Here is a 25,600-nt window from a genome sequence, read left to right as displayed (position 1 = left end):
ATGATCTGAATGCAGAGGATATATAATAAAATGATACAAGTACATTACACTGTTCTTTAAAAGTGTAACAAATGTACATATTACAACTGAAATGCACAAGCACAGCTAAATGAGCTAATAACATCCTCATTTATGTTGGGGTAGACCAAAAAAGAGAGCGAGGATTAAAATAAAAAAGACGAGAATATAAGGAATATAAGAAAATATATCAATAATACATATGGAGTACGTAGTTGGTGTACAATATTGTTACTCTTAATAATAGGAGTACGTAGGAATAGTTTAAGATGAAAAGGTTTTGAAAATGTTGTTAGAAGGGTCACTTAAGAATTCAGCAACATTGCTAAGAGGGCCTTTTCCAGTGGCAGCAGCTTGGATGGCAAAGCCAAGGAAGGCAACCATAGCGAGGCGAGAGTGCTTGATCTCTGCTAGCTGAAGCCTCTCCTTCTTCTCAGGGTCCGCGGCTAAGCCAAGGGGGTCAAAGTACTGGCCGCCGGGGTATAGGCGCTTCTCTGGGTCAAGCTCTGCATTCCTCTGGAACTCAATGTATCCAACTAGTAGCACTTCTATCCAGATCAATGTTGTTAGGGAGAATGGCAGTTTTTGGCCTAGGTAGGATGCTCCTTCAATCAACTCTACCTGCACAAAGTTGTTTATTTTCATTATTAGTATAAGTTTAGATTATTATTTAATTATAGTTTTCATGCTGTTATAGAATCTAATACTTCATATTGTACAACTTCATCATTATCAAGTTTTTCCTAGATAAGTTATGTGTAGAATTACTGAATTAGTACTCCCTAGGTCCACTTCGAGTCACATAAATCATGTACGACTATTATTTGTGGACGGAGGGAATATACAATGTTACAACTCATGACATATGGAAACAATACTTGTGATTACTCAAATTTCCAATACTTCGTAGATCCAGTTCAAATGGAGACTCTATAATCAAATTGACACAGGAAATTCATAAGGAAAAATTGCCCGCAATAATCCGACTTTTTGCCCGTCCGCTGAAAATAATCCCACCTTTGGATTATTTTTTAATAATCCCACCTTTACCCCCCGATCTTTTTTATTGGTCCCAACCGGTTAGTTAACTTGTTATAGCAAGTTACTAGCCACGTGTCGGCACCCAATTAGTAAAAAAATAAAATTAAAAAAAAAAAAAAACAATTAATTAATTTAGAAACCACCCACCACCCAAACCACCTCCCCTGCCACCAATCCGGCGCGCTGGCCTCCATTGCCACCAATCCCGGCGCGCCGGCCTCCCCTGCCACCCCTCCCTTGAACCACAATCGAACCCCCTTCCCTGAACCACCCTCGAACCCCTCCCTCCCTCACGAACCTCCACATGAACCACCCTCGAATCCTCACGAAACCAAGCCAACCCCCAACCGGCCAACCCCATTCACGCGGCTCCGGCTTACCCTCCCCTCCCATGAACCATCAATCCTCTCCCTCACTCTTACCCCCGTGAAAACCCAGCCCTTAAACCCAGGCTCCGTCCGCGAAAAACCCACCAACTCCCTTAAACCCAGCTCCGACGCGCCGACTTCCCCCATCCCCAGATTCTGGTCGCGTCGCGTCTCCCCCGTCCACCGTTTCCAGCCGCGTCGTCGTCGTCGTCCACAGAGGAGGGGTTGGGTTAAATGGTTAATGTGGTTAAGGGGTTGGGTACTTGGGTTAATGGGTAATTGGGTTTAGGTTGGCTTGGCTCGGTGGGATTCCGGTCAGCTTGGTGGTTTCAGGTGTGGGTGGGATAGTGGTTCTAGGGTTTAGGTTGGGTGGTGGTGGCTGAATTGGGGTGGCTTAGGTGGCGGTGGTGGTTTTTTTACTACTTTTTTATTTTTATTTTTTTGACTAATCAAGGAGCAACTCGTGTAAATTCTACTTTAAAAAAAAAAAAATACCTGCTCAACCGGTTCCAAGTAAAATGGGACCATTTATAGCGGAATGGGTATAAAGGTGGGATTATTAAAAAATAATCCAAAGGTGGGATTATTTTCAGCGGACGGGCAAAAGATCGGATTATTCTGGGCAATTTTTCCAATTCATAATGGACCTTCAGAATTCTGACAATCTTACTTAAAACAGCACAAACGGATGAATTTGAACTGTCAACCTTGCTATATTATCAATAATCTCAAACCATATATTATCAATCTGAGGTAGAATGTTATAATCAAACTATATGTTATCAATAATCTCAAATCATTTCATGTACTAGTATAATATAATGTTTATTGAATAAAGATGTTACCTTTCCAGCATCTTGCCAAGAAACACCAGTAAGAGCCTCAACAGAAAGAGCACCAAGAGTGGCTAACATGGCCCACCTACCATGGATGACTTCACACTCCCTAAATCTCTGTATCCCAAACACTTCAGTGTAAGGCTGAAATGGTGTGGGCTGAATGTCAGCATTTTCAATCCTAGTTCCTATAATATCACCAGCTAAATTCTTAGCAAGGTTCTGATCCAGCCCATCATAGTCAAATTGCAAGTATTCAGCGGGCTTGCCGAGCCCAAACGGATCAAATCCACGGTCCCCAACCATTGTTCCGTCTAGCCATTCGGGTGGTTCAGCACCCGGGAACCACACGGGCCGGTCCTCTTCTATTATTGGTTTCTTTGGGGCCGCTTTCTTTTGTGGGGCGGCCTTTTTGCCAAGCCCAAATAAGGCTTGGAACCTTCCTTTGCCCGGGTTTGGGCCGGTAATGCGGGTTCCAAAGATGTACGAGGCGGTGGCCGGGGCAGCGGTAGCCATGATGGTGCTAGACTAGTGGATGCTATGGGAGTAAAGATGTGTGTGTGATAATGAGGCTAATGTTTTGTGTAGGAAAAAAGGAAGTAACAAGGATATTTAGTAAAGTGAAGGGTAGTATGTGATGAAGTGTGGCAATTTTGTGGACAATTGAATAGTTGGTTTTGGTTGATTTTGGAGGGTTGTGGATGTGATATTGCTAGACTCTTATCTATCCTTTGTGAGAATGATTGGACATCCTACACTTCTTCATCCAAATGGGGCCCTTACCCTATTTTTACACCTGAAAATTTATGTGTTGCACATATATTTGCATTTTAGATTTTTGGGTGTATAATTTATAGTTTTATTTACGCTAAATGGAGTTCTAGCATGGTTATTTAGTGCAGAAGAGGTTTTTTTTTTTTTTTTTTTTTTTTTTTTTTTTTTTTTTCTTTATTTTTTTTATTATAATGTTAATATGTACAACAACATGACAAGGAGATGACTTGTAAACTTTTATTCCCTGTCAATCATGGACTCATGGTTGTTCAAATCAGTATATTCCTAGTATTTGAGTTTTTGTAAAATGATTATATTATTGGCTTTCAAAGGAGTAAAATACTACAATTATCCACTCTTTACTCATTTGCCCAAGCAACAAAAAGAATAACATATAAGTGCAGAAGTGTATAGTCTAGGAGAAGGTAGTTTGGAATGTAAATCATATCATTAACTCCCCTACAAAATCGTAAAATTGTAAATTCCTGCTAGTAGCCTAGTAGAAAATAATAAATGATGGTAATGATAGTTATCTCAAGAGTTTGTTAAGAATGAGCAAAGTTACATTTGAACTTTAAACTTGAATTTGAAAATTTCGCCAAGTGTCTCATACTTATTTTCATTTTATACTCCATAACTCATATGTTATTTGTTCGACATCGCACATTTTACTATTTGTACTTAATAATAAGGTTTAATTCAAAGTATTAATTAGTCTCTAAAACCCTTTTCAAAAAGTTTTCTACAAAAATATAAAATTCCAAGGTAAACAATTAAAAATATATATATATAATATATATATATATATATATATATATATATATATATATATATATATATATATATATATATATATATATATATATATATATATATATTTAAAAAATTAAAAAAATTAAGAGAGGTTGGTTTACTCAAACCCACTACTCTCCAGGCCTCAGCCCCAAACTCAAAAACCCAAATAAAGCAAGGTTTGACCCAAAAAGTCCAAAACCTTGTTAGCTAACTTTGTAAACGACGTCGTATCGACCTCGTTGCTCTGTCTTCGGCTCTTCGCCATTCTTTCTTTCTTTTGTTTCCTTGGTTATTACAGCTGAGCTTCAACGGAAATCGGCGGCGCAAAACCGATGCAGAAATCATTGAGCTGAGCTAACAATGGAGTCTCAACCATTTTAGAAGAAATTCGGAGAAACTTTGAAGAAAAGATTTGATTTTTGTTTAGAAAGAAGTAAAAAATGTCGAGGTTTCGATCACTTATACAAGCTTCTTTGAATGCTACCAAGAAAGGTATATTACACCCATTTCCAATTAATCTTTATTTTTTATTAATCTGATGTTCTTGCTTTTAAGTTTCAATCCCATCTTTCTTTTTATTGTTTTTCCTGGAATGTGGTTTTTTTTTTTTTTTTTTTTTTTTTATTTTATTTTTTATGATTGTGTCTTAAATTCTGTGATGTGGGAATTTCCTGGAAGATTAAGAAATGGGTTGATTAATAGGTTGGTGCAATTTATTGTTGTTGTTTTTGGGTTATTTATGAGATAAATTATAGTGGTTTTGATGAGTTAATTTGCTGAAAATTCTATATTAGTGTTAGAAGCTGTAGAGAATTGTATATTGCTGATGGAGATAGATTGGAAAACTCGAGCCGGGTTTTCGCCTGCTGCATTTTATGAAACTTCAAACAATGTAGTGATTTAAATCATGGATATAGTGAATAAGAGTGGAAGACAATGTTGTTTAAGGATTTGGGGAGGTTGGTGCAAGGGTGGTAGGGGAAAGAGGTTATCCCAAGGTTAATCATTCCCACTGCTAGTAAAATTCTTTAGATATGTAATTCCACTTTCTTGTCTCACCTAGTGATGCAAAGGTTTGGCTCCTCGATGTTGGCCATCATTTGGGAAGAATTACCACCTTACAGAACTCAGTACACCATGATATTTTGTGAAAGCATCAATGAAAACTCTAATCAACTGGCATGCTTGTGTAATCAATTCTTGATTGGCATTAATCAATAGTCAAAATGGAGCAACATTGTGAAACTCGTAGTGCCAATTGTTTTCAGTAGTGCCTGCTCCCACTCAAATGGTTAGAACTTCTCTGAAGAGATTGATGCTGCTACAGCCTCTGGTATCTTGTGCATGATGATATAATTAGATTGCCATTACACTTGTAATAGAATGCAGTTGCCATATTGCGCATCAACATTGTATTGTTGTATCTGTGGTCATGCTTGCTTCTTTTATATAGTTAACTTAGCCATCGATTAGTCTTGTTCCTATTTGTATGTGTATAGATTGGTTGATTTATTCCTTCCCTGCTTCCTCAAAATTATCTGGCTGTCTTTTGAGTGCTTTTTAGGGGTTTAAGTCTTAATATTGCACATTGATAAATATTTTCCCTTTCCTTTGGAACCAAACCTTTACTAGTCTTTGGCTTTTGTGTTTTAATGAAATAAAATATAGCAACTCTCTTTGCTCTTCTTTAAAATTGTGAAGCTGTATAGTGTAGACAATTTCTCTGTCTTGGTCCTCTCGGATCGCCAATTACTTAATTGAAGTATCCTTTCTAAAATCTCAGGGGTGAGGCTGTGTATATCCAACCCCCTTACCCCTACCAAGGTGAGAGCTCCTGTAGGAGCATTAGGGAAGCTTTGGTGTTGGTTATGTATATCAAGTTATCTGGCAGGGTGCTATGCTGGATAATATTTCAGGGTTGATTTTCTCATTGTCTATATTGTATGATTCACTTTACACCCTTGTCATCTTTTGCTGGTCATGTTGCAGCTCTCACATGGAATGTTGATGATTTGATGCCCCCTAGTGAAAAGTATATTTTCAGTTTCAATTGTAAAGAAGAGATCAAGAAATGGCATCTTTACTCAGATTCAGAATATGGAGGTACGTGCATATTCAGGTAACTGTCACTTTGATCGTGTCATATTCTCTGCAGTGTGGTCTATATACTTGGTACAAAATACTTCAATCTGAAAGGCAATATTTTTGGTGCTTGGGATTGATTTTTAGACATAATACTCAAATACAATCCTTCTATTTTTTCATTGGTCTATGCCGAATGCTTGAGGCAATTGTCCTCTGCATTACCATCATCAGTTGTGTACTTGTGTTAAGTAAACATGGATGAAGTCTTATGGTGGTTACAAAAAGTTGATGCACTCTTTTTTCACGAGTGTTGAACTAACTGCATCCATATAAACCATATTCATGATAAGAATTTAAGGACATACTGGCAAACCAAACTTGTGAAAACAGAACTTGGATTTAACTGAATAATTTATATTTGTAGCAGAATTGACTTAATCATTCTGTAGATTAAGGCATTAAGCTCATATGGCTTGTGACTTGTAATATCAGGCTGTGCTGGTGCTTTTCAAGCATTTAACTGCTTTTGTAAGCTGTATGACAGTTTTACTGTTTATTTTCTCCAGGTTTGTCTTCAGCGTCATTGGAAGTCACTGATGAAGGAGATGGTTTCAAAGGTATTTTTAAATAAAACTTCAATATTATTGTGCACCCTGCCTCTCTTGAAATGGTAATGCTGGCTTAGGAGATAATTTTTGCGAAAAGTGTCTCCTTTAATTAGTATTTTGTATATCATTATATAATCCTGTATATTAGATAAAATACAAGAAAAGAAAAGGCAGAACAGAACAGAAAAATTATATCTTCTTTTGCTGATTTTTGTTACTGACAATTTTTTATAGGATTATTCTCTGGTACACTCTCTTTGGATGTAATGGAGGGATCTAAATGGAACATAAGTAGAAGTGGCTTTTGTGGGATGCGTTCCAAGAAGGTAATCATTGCTACAAAATTTGTAAATTATTTGTGTACTGTTGCAAATGACTGATGGCATTCAAAGCATGAACAAATTTCTTGTCTATTATGTAATTTATGTTCTGTCTTGTGAAATACATTTCAAGAAGGCGATCATTGCTTTGAATTCTCTAGCTTTTCAGTTGCCTACATATATGTCAGTATAATAATATAATATTAGTGTTATCCCACGCCCCCTTTTCCCTCTTTTTATCTATGGTCTTGGATATTCTTAATATTCAAGTCAGCACAATATGTTCTGAAGTATTTTAATTTTATTTGGACACTTTGGTGAAGCTTAAGGTAATCTGACAACTGCACGAATAAACATTTATAACATATATTCTCCAATCTCAGAGGTGCTTGAGAACTGGAATTCATAATTCTTGAAATATTGAATGTATTATTTGTATATCTGTTTTTGTACTCTGTTAATATTTGTGTCCCCGGCGGGGGGAGGCTTGAACAGTTTTGTGTCCCTTTGACCTTCTCTGGGCAACTTAGCCACCCTCTTAGGCTCTTAGCTGTTGACCTTGATGCTGCATTCCTGCGTTAAAAAAATTAAATGCATGGCTCAAACCCTTTAGAAATCTATTCAAGCATACAAATATTTATTGAAGCTCGTCATGTCCTGTACAAACTGGTTCCCTTAGTAATGAAAAAGAAATGATGGGATTAACATGCTAAATGCTAAAGAAACAAATGAACTGAGTAACATATTAGCGGAAGGGAATGACATTATTTTATCATTGATATTTGGAAGAAATTCCAATGGCACCACATATCTCACACCTGTACTTTGTTTTCATTTCAGTTTAATGGTTTCATTGATTTGGATTCATATGACACAATAGCCTTAAAACTTAAAGGAGATGGACGATGCTACATATCTACGGTGAGTTTTCCTTTGCTCATGCTGGAAAAAGGAGTTAATCTATAAGGTCCCACTGAAATTCCTGAAAATTTCTTGCTAGATTTATACAGAAAATTGGGTAAATTCCCCTGGGCAGCAGGAAGACAATTCTTGGCAGGCTTTTGTTTACGTTCCTGCTGGCAATTGGTACATTGCTAAGGCAAGTTTTGAATACTCTGGAACTCATAATCATTGATACATTTCATTATCATTAGAATATTAAAAATTTGTCTCGAATACATTTCATCAACTTTGTTGTTCGCTACGCTAGCATATTATTCGCAGTTGGTATTCTTCGGATATGTTTTTACACATTGAAACTTTACTGCCACTTATTTCTATCTAGTTCATGCATCGATAAGAAGCTTATGGAAGGATCTATACTGAGTGGTGATGGACTGATGCTGGTTGTTGCATGCATTAAAAAGAAATAGCATTTTAGGACTTTAGGGTAGCTGAGCTTAGTAGAGAGTTCATGAACACTTTGATCCACAGAATTTATGCTTCTGAATGATGTCGAATGAATAAGGCATTAGCCAACATAGTAACATATTTGTGGTTTAACACTATAAACAACCAAAAGATGATTTTGTTCTCTTCTGTGATCTCACATCAATCTTCTTTTAACAGAGTTTAAATACAATATTGTCTATATTCTAGGAGCTAGGCGCCAAACATGTTTCTTGTGTAAAGTTTCTCTTATATCTCCAGATGGAGATCACTTGCATGATTCAATATTTATCTGTTCATTTAATATAAAGCAAGTAGCCTTCACAGATTTTAAATGGAATTTTTTGTCATTCTCAGATTCCTCTAGCTCGATATCTACCGACCTGGAGGGGCAATGTTATTGACGCAAGTATGGAAATGAATCCAGCTCGTGTTCTCGGCATGTCACTATCAGTAAATGCTGAAGGTGGTGTACCCGGTGCTAGGTCTGGGCCAGGTGACTTCAGAGTGGAAATTGATTGGATTAAAGCTGCTAGGAATGAGTAAGTTGTTAGAAGATCGCAAAAATTTAATAAAGGCAGTCGTGTATGAAACTTTGTATCCAATTTTGTGTACGTTTCTTATCCACATACAAATGCAAGCCTGTACATGGATTTTGTGTACGTTTCTTCTCCACATACAAAAGCAAGCCTGTACATGGTTTTGGTGTACGCAAAGAAGCTTATTTCCAGTGCAACAACAATCTCCTTTCTTTGTTTGAAAATTGAGTGAGATAAATAATATAGCAATTACAGATTTACAGGATGTAGTCAGAAATCTGTGATCAAATGTCTGCAAGTGAATGATTTAGTATTGATTTTTTTTTCTTTTTTATATTATTATTCTCATACTGTTCCTTGGATTCTAAAAGGCTAGGAAATTCGTTAGGAAGACTTATGGAGAGACAATGAATCATCAAAGTTCATAGTTAAATTTGCTTTGAGTGAGAAAAAAATACCATAATTGTTACATCTCATTAGTATTCCATGATTTCTCAAATCCAAAATACCCAATTTTATGTGATTAACATTGACAACATGATGTGATTTAAAGTGACTCTAACAAACAACCCTTTTCCCATCATCACTACCAGCATCTTTCAAGTGCGTTACTACGTGACAGCAGAAAATGCTTTAAGAACAAGTTAGCAACTACCATAGGTGAAACAGAAATGAGATATCCATTGATAGGTTCTGATTTTGGCACTAAAGCTTACCCTTTTATATACATGGGGGAATGATACATCATTACATCCGTAAACACCACGGCTAATACATCTTTCCCTGAGGTTATATTAGAGAGATGAAGCATCCAATACAAGGCAGTACAGATATTAAGTTCCTGGAATAGATAATATAATATGCACAGGATAACCAGCCCCTCAAAGTCATGCGAATAGTTACAAGAAGGCTGTGACCTGTGAGCTAACAGGAATCTCACACCAGCAAAATAAGAGTACTAGATTCGCTATACACATAATTTTAGGCATATTCTAACCAAGAAAAAGGTCCCAAGCCAAGTAGGGTTTGAGTACCCAAGGTTGAACTTAGCCATAACATCTAATAGGGTCATTGCATCCTTTCTCAGTGGATTGCTTAAATCCAAATCGTCCTCCCTTGGCAAGGTATTGCTGGTGGTACTCCTCAGCTCTGTAGAACTTTTTGGCTGGCAAAATCTCAGTCACGATGTTCCTGTTCAGAATCTTTTGCTGACGGTCCCTTGATTCAATTGCAGCTTGCTCTTGCTCAGGTGTATAGAAGTATATTCCTGATCTGTACTGCGTTCCTACATCATTCCCCTGAAACCAACAAAAAGGTCAAGAAGTCAGCACCAACTCATCCGTGATTCCTCCCTCCGCCAATTGTATGAAAAAGATGACCTCGAATTCATGCAATCTCTCTGTGGCAAAAAGAAAACAGATTGGACATCTTAATACCCCATATTCACCTCCTCAACCCCAGAGGAAATACAAAGAATAATTAATAAACGAAGAATAAAGGCATCAATATTTCACAAGTTTAACTTTTAAAATTTTCTAAGTGATGTTAAACTCTTTTAAAGGCAGACAAAGACAAGAAAATCACAGAATTCGACATCAGAAAAGGAGTGAAAAAAAAAATTAAAAGGCCAGACAGAAATCCGAAGATTCTGGTTCATGGAGGTGACACATTACAAGTGATCTGCATGCCTTAAGCACACAGTATCTCAAGAATGCGAAAGTGACAAACTTCTGAAAATGGAATAAATAATGAGAAAATGCAAGCACCACTGCACCAAGCCACCAACATCCCAGGGTGTCAACTCTGTCAAGCCCGTCAATTATCGATGCTAAGACCACATCTCAACAAGCAGAGCTTAAGAACTGGCACACCTCCACCAATATATGCTCCAAAGATCAAACAAATAGGAATACATAGATGACAAGACTTAAAACACCTATGCACTTTCCAACAACCAGATGAGCTAGCTGGTTAGTATCTACAGGAAATTCAAATGTCGCTCATTGATAATAACCATATTCTTATAAAAATTTGGTCATCATGAAGCATCGACCTCAACTTGCTCAATTTCTGATCATGCAAATACTTGTACATTATTTTTTTTTACAATTTTGAAGAACTAGAAGCCACAGGGTTTTTGAATGATATTAGCCAACAAGTCAAAATTCCATTTTGGTTCTATGGGCTCTCAAACATACATCCTTCTGACAAAAACCTCCAACTCCTCCAAGTACCCCAACCCAATTTCGTCGATACAACTACATCTACCATCACATATGACATTAAACTCTCTTAACATACTACTTTGCCTACAGTTTCTCAGTCCACATATGAAACATTCTTAGCATCTTCAACTACAACCTGATAAAGTCACATAGCAAAAGACAAGTCTTGGAAACGCATACACTTACATTATCAAAAAATTTCAACAAGATAATGCTATACTCCCAAAAGATACTATAATTTAAACAAAATCCACTAGTTAGTAGTATGAAGGGCCTACACATAAAAGTAGCTCCAGCAGACAAATTTTACATATTAAAAAAAACTGCCAGCATCCAAAGACATTCTTCACACAAACTCCCAAAATTTCCCCTTTCAAGTTAACTGCTCCTCTTATCCAAATTTTTGTACGCATCTTTTCTCAAAGCAAAAGCATCCTCATACAAATGTTGCAATCATAAAGACCAAAAGTATTGATTGACACTTATGTATCACTCTGTATCTGTGTCATATGCTTCATTTAGCAAACTTTTACACTTAATTATATAGCTTTAGCAAACTAATGACTTCCAAAAATTAAATCTTCAGAAATACATTGCGATCTTCATTAAATAAAGGACTCAAAGTTTCAACCTCAAACATGATACTTCTTTAACAATAGGCAATATCATTATCACCACTGCAAATTTTCAGACATCCAAGGATAGTATGTAGCTATTAATTTCGAACAAAGGCCACAAATTTCAGCTAATTACATCAAACTCAACCCCAATTTTGAACTAAAAACACAAAATCACTAATTAACAACAATCTCAAAACCTCATTAACAACATACTGTTAATCAATCAAACACATAAACCCCAGAAAAAAAAAAAAAAAACACTACAATAAATACAAAAATATTCAATTAAAAACAAAATTCAAGTACCCTTAAAAATAAAGGAACTTACTTGACGATTAAGGGTAGTAGGATCATGTCTAGCCCAAAAAACATCAAGAAGATTATCAAAAGCACACAATTTAGGATCATACTGAACCCTAACAACTTCCGAATGATTAGTCATCCCAGTACAAATATCTTCATAAGTAGGATTATCAGTAAACCCTTGACTATAACCCACTTCAGTTCGGGTCACACCTGGTACCCTTTGAAATGCCAATTCTACCCCCCAAAAACAACCTGCCCCAAATTGAGCGAATTGCTGACCAGGAGCAGGCAAATCATCATCTGGGCCTTGCGCAATTGACGAAGAATCCATAGTTTCAGAGGTTCTAGAAGCAAAACCCAGTTTTCCAAGGAGATTATTCATGGGGTTTTTGAAGGAATTGAGGAGAGAGAGTGAACGAGGTGATGGTGAAAGTGGGTTCGAATTTGGATGTTTCGAGAAAGGAAGAGAAAGACACCCAGAAAAGGTAGATGAAGAAGAAGATGAAGATGACGAAGATTTGTTGAATTTGAAGAGAAGTGGAAGTGAAGGAGATGAAGATGTTATGGTTTTCAACATTGTATTTATTTTTTCTGGGTTAATTTAAATTTATAATTTCTGGGTTTTCGTGTAAGTTTTCTCTGGATTTAAGTGGAATGGGTCAATGAATTGAATCGAAATTGATTGAAGTGTTCTTGAAGAACATTTCCAAGTGGGTAATCCGAATTATTTGTTGAGTTCTAGAATTTGTTGATGAGAAATTTGGGAGAAAAGTGGGGTTTAAAGTGTTTAAACCTTATCGAGTGAGGGAATGTGTAGGGCATTTGGCAAATTGTTTTATTGTTTGATTGTGTGTGGTTGGATTGAGTGACGTGGTGCTCGACGATTCATATATCTCTCTTTATCAATCGTTTATGTAATTTCCTTGATATTTGGAATATGCTAAAAATAATACTCCGTACTTTATATTTCGTATGTAACAATCTAATTACGCTGTGTGTATTTGATTATTATGGGGTGGGTTAAGGATTTTATAATACGATGGTGGGTTTATATGAAGAGACAAATTATCAAATTGTACTCGTTGTTTCTATTCAATTGCATGAGTCCATGACTAATTGACTATGCTATACATAAATAGATATTTAGGATTCTAACGAATTACTCATTCAAACTATTGAGTATTAAAATATTGGGTCTAGCTCAAGTACTCCTTAATTCATAAACAAGTTAGATTATTTCATTATTATAAGTTCTAAAGCAAAGAGGGAGAATTATTGGACTCAAAAGGTGAAATTTAACCCAACACTTTGGTTTGCAGAAATAGATTAATGATCATATAAGAATAAAAGGGCATGCTACTACCAAAAGTGACTCCTTTCTTGTTACAAACTCTTAAATGGTAGGAGGAAAAGAGCTACAAATATTTGAAATTCAACCAATGATTTCTGTAAAAAGAAAAATTTGCTTTTCACAACTCAACTGCTTATTGAGATAATCTAACTACTCAAAATCATACACATTTCTTCATGTGCTAAGTTTTGCTCATAGCTTTATAGCTCACATAACTTGTTGGACTTCCTTGTAGATTGAATGGATGAAAACACAAGCTACATTGGCTAATGCACCTCAGGTAAAATTCCAAAGTCAAACTAGCAGATTTTGATGCCATTGTGATCTCAACTTAGAGTTTGATTTGAATATTGACTAATTCAAGTTCACCAACCAAATCATGTTGAGCTCAACCTCGACGTCTTCAGTTTATCCATTACGTTGTGCTTCGTATTATTTAAGCCAAATATCCAAGAGTGAGCTTGTACTGAATCAAACAGGTTCTGTGGTACTGTTCTTGATTCTGAGTGTGCCTGCATGTATTTCCACATATTCAACAAGCTGAAACGCACAAGCAACAACAATGTACATCAGCATTTTGAAATGAGATCAACCCAGGTCATCTATCTAAACATTGAATATGGACTTAATTTGTCCATTTCAGTAGTAAGATGTCCTAAATAAATCATGTATGACCAACTATCTATTCCACAAAAGATTGACCTTGAAACCAATATTAAGATAATGCTACCAGCCTACCAAATCCTATCTACTATTTTTCAAGAAAACAATTTGTAAGTGGGAAAAAAGATGATGGCAACTTCCATAATCCATATAAAGACAGGATAGATTTTTTCAAACAACCAATATAATGTAGTGTAGCACCTCTTTCAGATTTCAATATTCATCTTCAAAATAACCAACTTTCATATGAGGGAATAGACTACCTCCGCCTCAAGATGATTGGAAGTACCTGACTTTTGGTGGTCAAACCTAATCAACTTCACTTTGGTCAAAAATATCCAAATTTATAAAAATTAAATAAAAATTGTGTATATTTAACAATACTATAAATCATAGTTAGGTTTGAACGCAAAATAAAAAAGGTTATGGTTCACATGTTATCATAATGGACATAAAGTTGAAAAGAATATTCAACTTAACAGTAGATATTTTTATCCTGTAATGCAAAGTATGCAATCTTAAAGAACAAATCCATATGAGAAAAGGACAAGACAAGGTAGTGTTTTACTTGTACACAAGTAATAGTTGAGTTCTACTTTTCTTAATATTTTTACTTGACTGTTTTACGATCTCTGATCATGTTACTTGTACACAACATTTTGATATGCTAATCATGTCCTAGAAATATACAACTACCATCGATCAACATGTAACTAATACCTTGTATACAAAGTTAGACAGAGGCTATCCCCAACCTCTATATAGATCCAACTGATATTTCTTTGCCATTTGCCTGACGTTTGCTTGCAGCATTTAGTGCAATGGCCAAAGTGGCAAGCTTCAGTTCTGCACAAATAGACAAAATTAATAGATATAAATATGACAAATATTCATAAAAATTGCACTCGTGAAAACCACAGGAAACAATAATCCAATGTTAAAGCTTTAAGCTTAAAGGGATTAGAAACAGTCTTGGCCGGAATCAGGAAAATTTGCTTATATGAGGCCATCAGGCCGATTTACCTTGACACAAACTTTAAACCAATAAGGATTTTTTTATATACAACCAAGTTTGAATTGGTTAGCCATAGCTGAAAACATAAAAAACTACTATTGCTTTTCATAAATTGCAATTAGAAAAAGAAATGGATCAATTAATTTACTCACCATTCAGCGAAGTCTCTGGCAGTCTGGCTTCACTGTGAATCTCTATCTACCTGTTGGCTTGATTAATTACACACCAAGAGTTAGGGTGCCTTCCATTCTATCAACCAAATCAGATAGCCCCAACACTGGTTCAATTATTGCGAACCCACTTCCTGAAGTCCTTAACATGCTCAAGCCTCAATCTCTGTGCTTCGGTTCTAACCTCCGTGGCCTTCAATTTTCTATAAAGGTTCTTATGAAGCCTTATGAACTCCTTATTATACATCCATCTATCAGCATACATACCGTGCTCCTTCATATGGTGAAGAACTTCCAGTACTCTCTCAAAGTAGCCTCCTCGAAGAAAATTTAACAGCAGTAACTCATACAAGTCCCTGTTTGCAAGTGCACATCCATAATCCATAAACCTTTTGATGTCACCCCACAAGATGGTGATTTCCCGATACCTTTCCAAAGATAAGTAGCCTTGTACCAAGTGAGCAAAAGTTTGCACTGTGGGCTGTATCTTTAACTCCTGCATTTTTCTGTATATTGTCTGAGCATCCTCCATCATTTTGGCCTTGCAAAAGAAATACATAGAAGAATTAAGCTCATAAACTTTAGATGGAGCTTTATTATAATCCCAGTTCATTTCTAGAACCAAAGATTCAGCTAATTCTGATTGCCTACTGGTATTTGGTTCAACCACACTTCCATGTACTACTCCTGAAAGACACTTAGACACCGTTGTTTCATCAGATGCATCAATGAGCAAACCAGTCATTTTAATTTGTTTCACAAGGGCTTCTGCTTCCTTGGACATATTTTCTTTGCGATAGGCATTCAAAAGTAACATATATGTTGAGGAGGGAACAGCCATATTGGCCATTTCCAAATCATCCAATATATCATGAGCAGTCTCAAGGAAACTAGAATCAATGCATGCATGGATTACATCACAGCAAAGATTTTCTTCTTGAGCTGTACCCATCTTCTTTTGAATTGCAACTAAAAGTTCAGAAAGTTCAGTAATTCTACCTCTTCTCTTGTATTTTATAATGAGTCGTGCCAAGCCTTTACTAGTAATAATAAGTTTTCCGTTCTTAAATGCTACATACTCCTCTTGGCCTTTTACATGAATGACAAAATCCTTCTGCAGTAACTCAAACATAACTTGAACTTTTAAACCTTCTTTCAAATATGGGGAACCAATGGGCAGTTTACAAGGCTTCATCAGTTCCTCATTTAGTTGCAGAGGACGTGACCCCCATAGAAGATAAATATCAGTTACCAGGCTGGCAGCAGCATCAGTATCATCAAAATCATAATGCAAGCTCAAAAGCTTGTCATAGAAGTGAACATAATGCCGAGCAAGTGGCAATGAAACTTGATCTACATACTCTTTGAACCTTTTCAACTCGTCCCTCAGACCATTCATTTCATAAATGTAAGTGAATAGAAGAACAGAGTGTACATCAGCTACTGCTCTTATTCGTGCCATTGCTTCTATTATCTGTTGCCCTTTCAGCGATGATCCAGATCTCACGCAAGCCTCAAGAATAAGGTTGAAGATTGCAGTACTAGGTTTCATAGACATGGCACATTCAGATCTCTTTTCTGAAAGATGATGGAAATGGTCACAAATTTCAAGAAGGATATTAGATGCCAGACATGTGCCAGCCTCGGTCTTCACCATATGCATAAACACAGAACACAGCACATCCACTGGGGGAACACTATTTCTGTGCAGCATGAGTCTGAGTACTTTCGATGCGAGTACAGGCATCTGAGCTCTTACAAGCGAAAGGCAAAGCCTTGACAAGCAATCATGCTCAAGTGATTCAGAATTTTCTTTTGCAACTTTAAATATTAAGTTGCATGCTTTAGGAAGTGAGCGGTGATTAGATGAGTAAGACAGTCCATAGATCAGCTTACTCAAAATAGCAGGTGGAGGAAAACCATACAAACTCTTAAACTTGCTAAAGACTGGCCATGCCTCAAAATCTTTGCAATCCAACAATGCACTTTCAAGATTTTTCAACATAATATCATGGTTAGGACCTTCCCAACACAGCTCATCTTGCTCAGTTCTAGTACAGAAACGCCTGACACACGCAACATTAAATTGTCTACTGCACACATTAGTTTCCCAATAAGTTCCACAGAAAGATTTACTGATATGTACATTGTGGACTACTGCTGCAGACTTCGTAATGTTTGAAGCAGCAAGTAAAATTAACCGATGATACACCCTCCAAATCATCTGTACCAATTATAATGCCTTGTAAACGCGTATATAAAGTATCCATACCTACCAAACATAGTGACTAGACATGCCTTCCAGAATCTTGGACAAATGTGATGAAATCAGCATCATATAACTCATTCCATATTATAATTTAACAAATGCCTGTTTCATACATTCCACAACAATGTTATTATAGCAATCATGCATAAAATAACGGTATTGAGGCCCGTTTTCATAGTTCCATCCTAACATTAATGGTAATGGTATTGAAACCTTGTTAAGGGCATCAACTTCTTAAGAGGGATCATTAGGGGTGTTAAACCTTCGAGCCAAGCCCGAATAGGAGTAGGACGAGCCTTCACTAAAAGGCTCTAATTATGGACTCGATTAAGCTCGAAAAATGCAACATCTTAGCAATCAAAACTGACTCAATTATAAAATTAAGCTCCTAAAATTCACATTCAAGTAATATTTTCACATCTGAAAAGAGTGCACATAGAAATATTTTAGCAACAAAATCACTGGACATAAATAATCTTCCATAAGTTGAGTAATTATAACAAGGGATTCAATAATCCAGCTTTAGAAGAACCCTAAATTGATTATACTGACAATAATTAAATTAACTATAGTGTGAAATTGATATTCGGTGACTAAATAAATGAAAAAAAAGCATCTTACCTCAGAGCTGAGAAGCTGCTTCAATGGAGGAGAGAGAGCTCAGAAGCCGCTACAATGAGAAATGCTTCAATGAAGGAAACGTATTGCTAGCAAACAAATGAGGAGGAAATTAAAATGATTAAGTGGGGCGTTTGGTTCACTTGGGGAAATAGAATGAAATTAACCGAGGGATTCAAGGAGAAAAGGTAGAGGAGTTTAGATCACCTTATAATATAATCTGTGAGAGGTTTCGGCATAATAGAACTATTTTCCTTTGTCAACTTATAAAAAAAAAAAAAAATTAAATAAAAATACAGAGCAACAATTTCAGAGGTCTCTTGTCAATTTGGTTAATTATGATGATATTAGCAATTAGAATGTTATCCCTTAGTTTTTATTTTAATGCCTTTAATTCTTCTCGTAATTGAAGGATGAGTAACACGAATACACGATAGCTCACCTTGTGCTAAGATGGAATACTCGTGGTTTTTTGAAATTTGTTTGTGTGATCTGTTCTCGAATAGTTTTAGGCCCTGTTCATTCGAGTTACTTTACTCTGCACGCTCTGATCTATTGAAATCTGTTCTGCTCTCCAGTCGTGCTACAAGCTCAAAAGAATAGGGCCATAGTTTGAGGCTTTAAGCGGATTCTAATTTATTCCTACCTAATGTTTTCCTAAAAAAAAATTAAAAAAAAGGAATGTACTATGACCGTTGATTATTAGATCCGGCGGTTAAGATTATAGGGTCATTACCTTTCTTCCTATGTTTTAATTTCTTATTTCTAGTTTTTCACTTTTACACTGCATCCCCTCTCTTTCCTCCATTGAAGCGTACTCTGACTTCCCATTGAAGTGGATTTTGAGCTTTCTCTCTCCTCCATTGAAGCAGCTTTTGATTTCTGAGGTAAGCTGTTTTTTCCTTTCTTTAACATCGTTTATCAACTTCACAATTTAGGGCTTAATTTCACTGTCTTTTATTTAATTGCTAGCATAGTCAATTTAGGGTTTTTCTAAGGTGGATTATTGAACTATTGGGGATAATCCCTGAATTTATGAACGATTATAATGAGCAATTTTGTTGTATGCAATTTACGCTGATATTCTTAAGCCACCAGAATTTTATGTGTTTTTCTGAGCCTCAATTGATGATTGAGTTGAATTTGGTTGCTAATGTGTTGCATTATTCGAGCCTATATGAGGCTATTGGAGCCTTAGCCAACCTTGGATTTGAACCTGCCTTATTCCCATTGAGCTCGTGCCTAGCCTAATACTATTCCGGCTTGGCAGTGTTTAGCACCCTAATGAACCCCTTTAAGAAGCTTGATGATTAACAGAGCTGCAATACCATTGAAACACTTCAACCATACTGCCTAAATTCACAGGATTTTGTTTATAACTTTTCATGTTGGGATGGAACGCCATGATATTGGGCCTGTGTCCAGGGCGGCCGCCCCCTGCCGGGTATGGTCTGCTCGAGAGTTATATTGTACATTTGTGCTTAGTTTAGTTATTTGCAACTTATTGTAGTGAATTAAGTTGAACAGATAATTGCTTATTTTCTCTTCATACATTATAAAGAACGATTTGTGGGGTTTTGAAAGTTCTACTTATAGGGTCTGTTAAATGGGGTTAGGTTAAAGCCTTAAAGGTAAGGTCTGCGTAATTTCCAGCCATCTTCATTTACAAAATCATCATCCTTACAAAAAGCCATTTGATAGAATAGATAGGAATCTTTCTGTTTCCGAGGAATGTAATTGAAGCAAAATATTGTGACTTGGTTAGTTAGAAATGACGTGACAACTAATTAAGGAATTCTCTCTTAGATTTCATTCAATAGGCTTGATTTTTACAAAGGCAATAACTCCCTTTTGTGAGCTTACAGAGCATAGCTTTTGCAGCCCTAATGATATCATGGCTTACATCGACTCTAACAATCTTGCTTAGAAATGATTAAATATCATAACAATATAACAGATATTATAGTGGGAAATAAACAAAATTGCACAAAGGAAATAACACTAACACTTTGTTTGGTTAGCATTTCATTTCCCAATCAAAACTTTCTTATCTGGAGGGATTGGTTTAATGGGGAAGGAATATAAATCTCTCCAATTCTTTCCTCTTCCATCCCTTAACGTTGTATCCAAACACAGGAAAAAGATATCCTCTCCTCTCCTTCCCATTCCGTCCATATCTTCCCCTCCAAACATAGTGTAACGTTGGCCAAAGAGACCTTTATTCCCCAATACTTTCCCTCAAACTTTGATGGAGGTGAGTGACTGAACATGCTCCCAGATTGAAAAGTATCTTGGGCTTCTTGGCTTGTTGCTAAGCACTAGTAGAGAGCACTTTAGTAAGACTCTTCGCGGGCCTGTGAGTGCTTGATTGAAGGCTTGTGCATGAAGGACATGAACTATACAGGTTATGTTAGGCAGGCTTAGTCAGTGTTATGTGAATGACTTTCCAGCTAGCCTTTGATAGAAGTCAGGCTGTTTTGGGGGAGGGGTGGGGTCCCAATAACAATGTCTGGTGTGAGCTTAATATGATAGTCCAGAGAGGAGGGTACCTCGTGGCCAAGAATTTACTTTAATGTTAAGGAAATATCAAAGCATTTCCATACATATCAAATTGAGAGGAAAACTTTTTCCTGAGTTATAGGATAGCTTTAAATTGTTCTGGCTATGATTAAATCACTCACATACACAAGTCTAGGATGAAAGGCCTACAATTTCATCAATTTGTAGATGTGTTTTATTGTTTTTCTTTTTTAAGCAATTGAGGGATGGGCGTGAATTTATGGCGAGTTAGTTTTATTTTATGGATAGGCCTCCCGCCTCTGGTTCTTGATGAAGCCATGATAACGCTTCTGTTGCCCTTGTGATGTGGTTGCATGGTATATGTTTTCAAATTTCAACAGAAAATGTATCCTGTCCAAAAAAAAAAAAAAAAAAAAAAAAAAATCAGAGCATGTAGTTACTTTCCCCTGATAAAAGCATAAGGTGTAATATGTTTGGATGATAAATATTGCTTTACTTATGAAGTGAACTGAAGTTCAAACTTCAAAGATGTCATTTTGCTTTTGATTCCTGGAGTTTAAGGTAGGTTTTCTAATAAGAAATTGATGAAACAGTGTTGACCTTGGCTCATGTTTGATAGTCATTATACAACAATTGTTTTCTAGACGTTTACATCTACTGATATTGCTATTTGCAAGCTAGCAAACATAATTTTGAGAGCCATGGTTTCATTTGCTCATAGTTGTCGTTTCTTCTTTTCACTATTATTTCTCTTGATGAGTGAAATTTCTGCATATATTTTGTTTTAGAGTTTTCAACTGGACCATTTCCTGTGTAGCGGCCTTCTTCTGTCATGTTATTTTTGAAAAGCAGGTGAATGATATCATGGGTTCTCTGTCTGCTTTCCTTTTAACTCTTTTTTGGGTGTTACTTTGAGCAGACCTATTGAAGCTTCAAGTTTGCACCAGCCAGTCATCCTGGGTAAGAAGGCAAGAAGCATGTTGGAGAACAAGGGAAACCCAACTTTTAATAAGTCAACAGGTTTGCCTCGGAAGAGATTTTACCGAGCCCGAGCCCATAGCAATCCGTTAAGTGATTCTCACTTCCCTGTTCCACTTTCACCTCAACATGTTGACTATTCACTTCATTTTCCTCAAATTTTTCCTTCCCCTGACCGATCTGGAGATGCAAGGAGGATTGAATTTGCTGATGTAGGTTGTGGTTTTGGAGGGCTTTGTATTAGCCTTTCAACTCTATTCCCTGAAAAGCTAATGATTGGAATGGAAATTAGGGATAAGGTGACAGAGTATGTTAAGGAGCGGATTTTGGGCTTGAGGACAACAAATCCTGGTCAATACCAGAATGTCTCTGTGGTAAGGACCAACTCCATGAAATACATTCCAAACTATTTTGAGAAGGGTCAACTATCAAAAATGTTTTTCTTGTTTCCTGATCCACACTTTAAAGAGAAGAATCACCGTCGTAGAGTAATAAGCCCATTCTTGCTGGATGAATATGCTTATGTACTCCGGGAAGGAGGGATCATCTACACTATCACAGATGTTGAGGAGCTGGGAGTCTGGATGAGAACATGCCTTGAGAATCATCCCATGTTTGAGGGTATTACAGATGAAGAGCTTGAAGCCGATCCTGTTGTTAAGCTCCTAGTATCTGCTACCGAGGAAGGGCAGAAGGTCGCCAGAAATGGGGGACAAACTTTTCAAGCAGTTTTCAGACGTGTTGCTTTGTCTGGTTAGTCTGTACACTGTAACATTGGACTGGCTTTTAAACTCTTGGTGCTAAGAAGTAAAGCAGGTCACCAGGAATTCAAGACAGATTTTTCGAGCCTCAGACAGATTGCTTTGTCTGGTTAGTCAGTATTCTGTATTATTAGAATGACTTTTTAGTTTTTAGTCGAACAAATCTATTATACATCTCATAGGAGTAGTTCAATTTCAATTTTGAGATGCGGAATCTGCACTGTGCTAATATGCAAGATATTGAGTGGTTTTGACTGTATTATCATTCATATATTATGCTTACAGGTTAACTACAAGATGAATTTCAATTTATGCTCACAATTAACTTCACTCAAGATATTTTTGGTACATTATTTGCACACTAGATTTACAATCAATAATATTAGTAGATCAAATAATATACGGGAACTTTTAACCAGTTTGGGTTATAAGTAATTGATTCATTAAGTGTGTGTGTGTGTGTTTGTTTGTTTTTTTTTTTTTTTTTTTTTTTTTTTTTTTTTTTTTTTTTTTTTAAAATAAAAATAAATTAATAAATCATGAAATAAGTTCCTAAGGATAATAGGATTACTTTCTTACACATAAATTTTAATTTTAGTATAGGAAAGACAACAATTTTGTCCATGAACTGGTAGATTTACTTGGCCATCAAGTATAGGGATAATTCTTTTTTTTTTTTTTTTTTTTTTTTTTTGGGTAAAGGGATAATCCAGTACTTGCCCTTCAATTATATATAAATAATCCGCTGCTTAATGTATTTTACCAAATAAAAGTTAGTACCTCCTCCACGATCAATTCTCTTCCCTTACCCAAATCCCTGACCAGCCAAAAACATGTTGAGTCATGAGAGCAGCAGGAGCAGTCGTAGAAGAGGACGCCGGCAATTCAAGGACAATTCTGACTATGATATGTCAAAATCCTTTGAAGAGGCTGGCTACAGCAGGAAAAGAAAGAGGAATATTTCGGAGGAAGAGGTTAAGGATTACCTCGCGAAGAAGGCGCAGAGAAAGGCTGTGAGTGTGGCGAAGAAGTTCAAGAATCAGATAACCAATGAGCAATTTGTGTGGAAGAAGAAGATCGAGAGAGATGTGATGATGCGAGGTTTTAAGGCGACAATGGATGACCTCACCGTTAAGGCTGAGAAGAAGAGGCAGAAGGAACTGATGGCTGAGGTTAAGAAGATGCAGAAGAGGAGAGAAGAGAGAGCGCTAGAGAAGGCGCGGAGAGACGAGGAATTAGTGATGTTGCAGAGAGAAAGAAATAGGGCTGAATCTGGTAACTTGGAGATGAAAGAAAGAGAGTTTCTTTTAGAACAGTATAAAATAAGGTCTAGGGTCCGGCTGCGCGAAGGGAGAGCAAAGCCAATTGATATTCTTATTGTGTATCTTGATGAATCTGATAAATCCGATGTCAAGGAGTTGGATGAGCCGCCTTACATGGTTTTCAAGGGCTTAAGTACTGTTAAAGAATTTCAGGAGCTAATTGATGATATTAAACTGCACCTTGATCTTGACAGGACGCCTTCATCGTCAACTCATGTGGAGTATTGGGAGGCATTGATGGTGGTTTGTGAGTGGGAGTTGGGTGAAATTACGAAAAAAGAGGCAATTGATCATCGAGTTGGACTCAGTGGTATGCATACGAGTGTTGAAAAAGATGTCATAGACTACCTGGAAGGCAAATCTTACAAAGATTTGGTAGCACTATTAGTACAAATTGAGTCATTGATGCTTACTGGAAGAGCGAAGGTGGTTGAGTATTGGGAAGCTGTCCTTAAACAGCTTCAGTTTTACAAGGCTAAGGCTTGTCTTGATGAAATTCATATGAGTAGAAATTTGCACCGCCTTGAAGTACAGCAGGCTCTCCGAGAGGAAAACACTAAATCTGTGGAGGGAACCGAGGAAGAAGTTGAAGATGCTCGGGATGGTCCATATTCCCCTTTGCTCTTACATGGTGAAGATAGTGAGGAAGCAATTGATCCTGATGAGGATAGGGTAGTTTTGGAGAAGCGCTTGGGAGTTTTGGTGGAACAGAAAAGGTGGTTGAAAGAAGCAGCGGCAATGGCTTTAGAACCGCGTTCAAAGCCAGAGGAGGGTGACTTTGAGGTCATGGCAAAGAAAGAAAGTATGGGAGCCATGGAGGAAGGTGACGAGGTTTTGGGTTCCGATGCTGTAGTGAACCTGGATTCACAGGTGTATGATTGGCATGACATGTATCGCCCAAGAAAGCCCAAGTATTTCAATTATGTTCATACAAGTTATGAATGGAACAAGTATAACCGGACACATTACAGCCGTGATAACCCTCCTCCCAAGTTTGTTCAAGGCTACAAATTCAATGTATTCTACCCACACCTTATTGACAGTTCTAAGGTTCCCAAACCACTTGTTGAGAAAGACGGGGACTCTACTGAGACATGTATTATTAGATTTCAAGCCGGGCCTCCTTATGAAGATCTAGCGTTCCGAATTGTGCTTAAAGAGTGGGAGCTTTCATGTAAAAAGGGTTTTAGGTGTACCTTTGAACAAGGCACATTACGTTTGTATTTTAACTTCAAGCGGTATGGTTATCGACGATAAAAATGTATATGCTCCCAATCACTCTGCACATTCAAGTTTTCAGACTCATCTCAGCATCCGCCTTGAGTGTTTTCAGACTGTTATAGATGCAATAATTGCCTTCAGAATTGTATCTACAAATTTATTACTTCGTAATATGTTTTCAAAATTGTATAAAACATGATACAGTTTGTTTTAATCTTGAATCTGAATTATGAATTTGATGATATTTAAGCTGCAGAATATATCTACTTCGCAAATGCTGTGCTTTACATACAACTTTTATTATTATACCCTGCCTTGTGCCTTCGGTACACTAAATTTGTGCACTGTGGTTGTCGATGTCTATGCTATTAGCTGCCAGACAGATAAGTTCGTTCTATTGTCATCCTCGGACAAGTTACTATTGCTAGAGTAAAGGCAATTGTTTTATGTAAAGACTAGAATAGACCCGGTTTACAATAACACTAATTGTTGTATAACTTTGTTACCTTTTCCGGAATATACTCATCCATTTTTTAAAATACAAAGTAAAAGTTACATGTTTTAATCTGATATTGATTTTGGGACGACATTTAAATGAAATCTAACCAAACAATATCATATGTAGGTCTACTTGTACTGTATTTTTACTACAAATCTAATTATGTAAAAACTAACTACTTAGGGCCTGTTCCGAGTTACTGAAAACAACTGAACTAAATTGTACTTAGGGCCTGTTCCGAGTTACTGAAAACAACTGAACTAAATTGAATAGAGCTAAAGTGAATTGT

At 36.7% G+C, this 25,600-nt stretch overlaps 5 protein-coding genes and 1 pseudogene across 8 annotated transcripts in view; 3 read left to right on the top strand and 3 right to left on the bottom strand.

Annotated features, from left to right (window-relative positions):
• Positions 1-18,063, bottom strand: part of LOC145593554 (pentatricopeptide repeat-containing protein At4g17616-like) — a 113,077-nt gene extending 95,014 nt beyond the window's left edge. The window contains exons 1-4 of one of the 4 annotated variants that reach the window (XM_081649836.1): positions 18,014-18,063; positions 15,106-17,494; positions 14,659-14,784; positions 13,259-13,815 (exon numbers count right to left, since the gene is read on the bottom strand). In XM_081649836.1, the coding sequence (XP_081505962.1) occupies positions 15,236-17,347 (2,112 nt within the window). In that variant the 5' untranslated portion in view covers positions 17,348-17,494; positions 18,014-18,063 and the 3' untranslated portion in view covers positions 13,259-13,815; positions 14,659-14,784; positions 15,106-15,235. Of the gene's footprint in view, positions 1-13,258; positions 13,816-14,658; positions 14,785-15,105; positions 17,615-18,013 lie in introns of those variants that run through there. The other 3 variants (XM_081649821.1, XM_081649829.1, XM_081649843.1) reach the window with 3 other exon arrangements.
• LOC145593497 (chlorophyll a-b binding protein CP29.1, chloroplastic-like) lies at positions 188-2,926 on the bottom strand. The gene is made up of 2 exons (XM_081649750.1): positions 2,273-2,926; positions 188-639 (listed from the first exon to the last, which is right to left on the bottom strand). The coding sequence occupies exons 1-2, from the start codon at positions 2,777-2,779 to the stop codon at positions 283-285; spliced, it is 864 nt and encodes a 287-aa protein (XP_081505876.1). The 5' UTR covers positions 2,780-2,926; the 3' UTR covers positions 188-282.
• LOC145593488 (putative complex I intermediate-associated protein 30) lies at positions 4,080-8,944 on the top strand. Its single transcript, XM_081649739.1, has 7 exons — positions 4,080-4,324; positions 5,822-5,935; positions 6,484-6,534; positions 6,760-6,851; positions 7,686-7,766; positions 7,846-7,944; positions 8,592-8,944. The coding sequence occupies exons 1-7, from the start codon at positions 4,273-4,275 to the stop codon at positions 8,778-8,780; spliced, it is 678 nt and encodes a 225-aa protein (XP_081505865.1). The 5' UTR covers positions 4,080-4,272; the 3' UTR covers positions 8,781-8,944.
• Positions 9,599-12,732, bottom strand: LOC145593478 (peptide methionine sulfoxide reductase A1-like). The gene is made up of 2 exons (XM_081649726.1): positions 11,947-12,732; positions 9,599-10,071 (listed from the first exon to the last, which is right to left on the bottom strand). Exons 1-2 carry the CDS (start codon positions 12,499-12,501, stop codon positions 9,820-9,822), a joined length of 807 nt encoding a protein of 268 aa, XP_081505852.1. The 5' UTR covers positions 12,502-12,732; the 3' UTR covers positions 9,599-9,819.
• A 643-nt stretch (positions 18,064-18,706) lies between the features above and the next one.
• LOC145580138 (tRNA (guanine-N(7)-)-methyltransferase-like) lies at positions 18,707-22,534 on the top strand. The gene is made up of 2 exons (XM_081637500.1): positions 18,707-18,897; positions 21,450-22,534. Exon 2 carries the CDS (start codon positions 21,508-21,510, stop codon positions 22,264-22,266), a length of 759 nt encoding a protein of 252 aa, XP_081493626.1. The 5' UTR covers positions 18,707-18,897; positions 21,450-21,507; the 3' UTR covers positions 22,267-22,534.
• Positions 22,535-22,798: 264 nt separating this feature from the next.
• Positions 22,799-24,848, top strand: LOC145580129 (splicing factor Cactin pseudogene; annotated as a pseudogene).
• The last annotated feature ends 752 nt before the right edge of the window (positions 24,849-25,600 follow it).

Source organism: Chenopodium album, chromosome 2 (genome assembly GCF_948465745.1).
Source record: "Chenopodium album chromosome 2, dcCheAlbu1.1, whole genome shotgun sequence".
Taxonomy (NCBI): Eukaryota; Viridiplantae; Streptophyta; class Magnoliopsida; order Caryophyllales; family Amaranthaceae; genus Chenopodium; species Chenopodium album.
Note: the sequence above shows the minus strand (reverse complement) of the source record. Positions and strands in the feature narration are given on the sequence as shown.